The sequence below is a fragment of the Monopterus albus genome, unplaced genomic scaffold (genome assembly GCF_001952655.1).
Source record: "Monopterus albus unplaced genomic scaffold, M_albus_1.0 scaffold484.1, whole genome shotgun sequence".
NCBI classification, from domain to species: domain Eukaryota; kingdom Metazoa; phylum Chordata; class Actinopteri; order Synbranchiformes; family Synbranchidae; genus Monopterus; species Monopterus albus.
Window position 1 is genome coordinate 142,221 of NW_018128364.1, and position 4,882 is coordinate 147,102.

Below are 4,882 nucleotides of genomic sequence, written 5' to 3' on the forward strand. Positions count from 1 at the left end.
TTTTGCGGTTATAGGTCGAGGAGTCCACAACCTTCAAACCGTTTTCTTTGTTTTGGCTTAGGATGATTCGGATTCACAGCCGTCCGTCAAAAGCGAAGACGTCGAATATTGTTTCCGCACTTTTAGAGAGACCGTAGATTTATTCCCCTGGAGATTCGCTTTCTCGGGTAAGACAAGTTTGTTGTTTGTATCATCATCATCATCATGTCATTCTCCATCGCGTGTTGTTTTTATGAGCGTCGTTTGTCCTAGGTATGCTACAGACTAGCCTCGTCACAGGGAGAACGAGAAGGATTCTAAGGAGTTGCGATACCATCCCCAAGAGGTAACCGTCAGCTCTTGATTTACTTTAGTGATATGCAAAACATTTTTATCTAATTGTCATCTTTCTCTATAGCTGCAGCTGTTTCGCCTCGGCGCCCGTGTTTTGGGAGCACGTAGACCTAACGCTTCCATATCAGGTAATCGAGCGCGAGCGTCGATGACAGACGCGACGCCATACACGAAAAGTCATATGTCTATTTCTCATTTGCCAGCTGGTCTCCTTGGCGAAACATACCCGCGAGTACCAAACCGTGGCGAATTACGTGCAACACGAGGGAATGCTGGGGAAATCTATTGTGTCGATCAGGAGGATACAGAATATGGACCTTTGGGAACTGTATTGTAGGTAAGAGATCATAGATCTGACTTTTCTTTTGTTTGCCTGCATCTTTTCCAAACAGACACATGACTATTCGCACGCTCTGTGTGTTAGAAAAACCCAGCAGCTGATGAGGATCCATCGCGTGACAAAAGTGCAAGAGCGACGACTTTTTCACGGGACCGAGAGCGGCAATATCGACGGCATCTGCAAGTACAACTTCGACATGCGTTTAGTCGGACGGCGGCACGGACACGCTTACGGCAAAGGTGAGCGTGTGATTATGCTACGCGAGTGATTTGATTGATGGTGGATGGATGGAGCGAGGACGGAGCGCCGCTTCGCTAACACTACTCTATGTTTGTGTGGTTACAGGGATCTACTTCGCAAAATTCGCAAGTCAGGCGGCTAAATACAGTAAACGTTCGCCGGGAGACTGCGGTCACGGGGAGCTCTTGATGGCTCGGGTGCTGATCGGACGACCGACGCTGGGGGCGAAGGAAAAGCTGAAACCGGACCACGGAGCCCTTGAAACGACTCACGACAGCTGCGTAGACAATATAGCAAATCCCCGGGTGTATGTGATTTTTGATTCGAATCAAATATACCCCGAGTATTTGATAGAATATAGAGTCTGATGATGCATATGTATCGTTTGCGAATAAAGAGAACCGAGAGGAGAATGCTGTGTAATGTATCATTTGAAAATAAAGAAAATAAAGAACACCAGATATGAGCTTCCGACTCTTTATTTTTCATAACGCAATGTACACACTCAAAACAACACGGTAACAACAGTGTTCATTTGTTTTGTTTTACTCGAAGCTAAGATCGTCAGAGTTCACACGACGGAGGCGACGCGTCGAAAGGCGTTCGCCTCCGCGATCTTAGAATGCGCTCGAGTCAACCTCAGCTCTAGGGTGTTTTCGTTTCGGTTGAGCTTTCTCAGTTGAGACACTAACAAAGAACGCTCGTGCAATAAGCTTTTGACCGAAATCTCTCCTACCCCGATCAAGGTCTCGAGAACCGCGAGGTCGCTTCGCAGATCGAAATACAGGTCGGTCATTCCGGAATCCCAGCTCCACAAGCGAGAGCTCGCGGCGTCCAGGCGTTCGCGGACTTCCTCGATGGAACCGAAAAGCATTCGCCTGAAAACCTGCGACTCTCGAAATCGACGGGCGTGCGCGTCAGGTTCGCTTCCAACGTCTTCAACGCGTGAGCGCAAGCTTCTCCCACGGACCTGGGCGCGAGAGATTTCGTCTTGTCGATCATGCGGACCGCGTACGCCTTCGCCTCGGACCAAGGCTCTCCGTGACTCACGCCGGGCCTCTCTCGCGTCCGTTCCACCAATTCCATCGCGGAGATGTCTCTCGTGACCTTAGCGCACATCTCCCTCCACACTTCCATGTAGCGCGCGTACAGGTCGGCGTAGCGTTCGAGGATCATCTTAAGCGCTTCTCCGTCCGAATAACACGTGTTTAAGGCTTCGCAGACAGAAGCGATAGCGGAGGAGGAAGACCCCCGCTCGTCTGTTTCTTCTCCGTCGCGAGGTCTACGAGAATTACCTACGGCCGAAAGACGGACCATTTCCTTGACCAAAGCGTTGCGTCCCAACGCGGCCTGGACCATGAAATAAAGACGCTCGTCGCTCGTGTCGGACCTGAGTTCGGGGTATCTCTCTAGAACCGTTTTGAAGCCGAGCATGAGTTCCGACACGGTCTTAGTGTAAGAGTTCAAAGTCCTTCTGTAATTTTCGGCCGCGGACTTACACTGAGCGTCGAAAGCCTCGCATCTGAGGCATCTGCCGCCGCCGGTCGCGTGTTCGCGGTCTCGCGGTCCGCTTCTCGCCGAAGAACGGGCGCGACGTTTTCGGCGGTGCACCATACAGGTAACGGGTTTCCACCTATCAGTTTTTTGTTTGTCTTCGGTCTTTTGGTCTAACTCACCGTCGTTGCCATCCGACATGCTTTCGCTACTGTCCCTGGGCTGAAAAGTCACGACGACGGCGCGCTTTCTGCGACGACTAATCGCTTCGTCATCGTCGTCTTCTTCTTCCTCTCCTGAGTCCATGTCGGTTTCCTCGACGGATTGAGTTTCTTTTGCGTCCGCACGTTGACCGGCATCCGAGTCCGAGTTCATTTCTACGTCTAAAAGCTTGTCGATACCTTCTGGCGTTGTCTGAGTCGCCGCAGGTACACCGACGGAGGCTTCATATTCATTGAAGGCGTTCTCGATTGCTGCGGTTAAAATGGTTCTCAAAGCCGCACAGGTCACGGAGTGTCGTTCGAAGGAAGACGATATATTCCATAATGATGATGATGATGATGATGATGATAACAGTGGATAAATATTCTGTGCATGCTTCTGTTTCTTCCTTTACATTTTGAGTTCAAATGACAGTTTGATTTACATAAAGGCCTGGTTTTCGATGTTTAATGTTTTTATCAGCTCATAATGATTACAATTAAACAAAATGGCTGCTGACCAAATGATAATTCAGGAGTGGAGAAATGTGCCCCTTTACATTGGTACTGTCATGTGGTGGAGACCATATGTAGCTGTGGAAATGGACCAAATACAGTCTGGCATAAGCACCATCCATCAGTCATTCCTCTGGTGTAGAGTAGCCCTGAAGGCAGCATGGAACTATTGCAATATCAGATGGCACAGTGGTGACTCACTGAGCAGTACCATGCTGGCACACTTTTGGAATGAACTCTGACTCTGAAATTGAGGTTTAGGTAGGAAAACGTTTATCTTCCTTCAGCCTGAAAGTTTGAGACAGTGCCTTTTTTTCTCAGGCTGCCTTAAAAGAAACCAGTTCCTGTTTCCTCCTCCCTCTGCATCTCTCCTGGGACAGTCGAGGGTCGCGGAGACGGTCGTTCGCTATAACGTGACGGAGAAAGACATCCGAGGCGCCGAAGTGACTCCGGGTCGCATATACGTCGCGGACGGGATCTCCCTGTACGAGACCGTGTCTTCGTGGAAAACCGACGTGTACCTGACGTTCGATCGAGGTTGCCGCGCGGAAACCGTGCGCAGCCTGTGTGCTTTGGCCATGGGCGATAGCAAGTTAGGTGTCGAGTACGCGTTGCGTTGCGCGCTGCCCGACGACGACGCCGAAGCGTCGGACCTAAGAGACTTGACTCCGCTCGAAACGGGCGTCGAAGCGCTATCGGGTCCTCCTCCGACGTCGGTCCGACAGAAACGACCGACCGAGAACGAGATTTCGATCGGCAATCGCCTCGCTCTAGGATTTCTCGTTCTGCGCGAAATGACCGAATTGCCTTCTGCGTTTTCTGTGCTAGCGGAGAACGAGACCGCGTTGGTCCTGAGGCACCTTTTACGAAACGCTGTAGTCGTCGTGCCCAAGGTCTCGCGTTTGGAGAAGTATAAGCCGCGAGGAACTAAGGACGAGGGACGCTCGCGCCGCCGAAGCCGCCGAGGAGAGCCAAGCGGGCACGTGACGGAATGGTTTCCCTGCGGACACTCTTTGTTTAGGGTCGAGAGAAACGTGCGAGGAGTACCTCGGCTATGGGTCTCGTGTCGCGTCGGAGAATCGCAACAACACGAGGGTGGCGGTCGTCGCGAAAAGGGAGACGATTTGGTTCGCGACGTGCCCACGTTGCACGTGCACAGGAGTTCGGAGTACCGCTCCGGAGCGGTGCCCGAAGGATTCCGGTCGAGAGGATACCTATTCGATCGATCTGTCTGTCTGCTCCCGGAGACGATGGATGTGATCGCGCCTCCCGAATTAAGCCCCCCGGTGTGCGTCGCCGCGTTGTACGCTTTCGAGATCTTCACGGTCTTTGCGATCTCGAGCGAGATCGCTCGACCCGCTCGTCCCGCAGGGCTCTCGTTTCTCGGACCGTTGGCACCGAAAGAAGCTAGAGCGCTCACGTTATCGTTTATGCGGATGGGAGAAAGGAGTTCTGCACGGATAATGTCCGAAAAGAGTGTAATTCGTTGCGAAACTCCCTCGAGCGAGACCCTCTTCGCGCTGAGAGCGCTGGTGTCCTCGTTTTCAGGGACGAGCGAGGATCTAATAGCCGAACTCGACGTGTCTTCGGAACGAGAAGACGAAATGTACCTGGAACTAGAGAACGCCGTGATTCGAGCGAGGGAGAGGTTAGAGCGGCGCAAACCGACCCTCCCGTTGGACGAAAACGAGGGCGACGACGGTTCCGCCGCGTCGTCGAACGACAGCCGTGCGGCCCGCGCGACGGGACAAGTGGGCCT

The 4,882-nt window shown here is 52.3% G+C and overlaps 1 protein-coding gene across 1 annotated transcript in view; it reads left to right on the forward strand.

The window, feature by feature from the left end:
- LOC109952678 (poly [ADP-ribose] polymerase 11-like) overlaps positions 1–1,281 on the forward strand; it is a 1,680-nt gene extending 399 nt beyond the window's left edge. The window contains exons 2-5 of the mRNA XM_020587872.1: positions 398–461; positions 537–670; positions 758–912; positions 1,019–1,281. Of these exons, the coding sequence (XP_020443528.1) occupies positions 398–461; positions 537–670; positions 758–912; positions 1,019–1,281 (616 nt within the window). The remainder of the gene's footprint in view (positions 1–397; positions 462–536; positions 671–757; positions 913–1,018) is intronic.
- Positions 1,282–4,882: the final 3,601 nt, after the last annotated feature.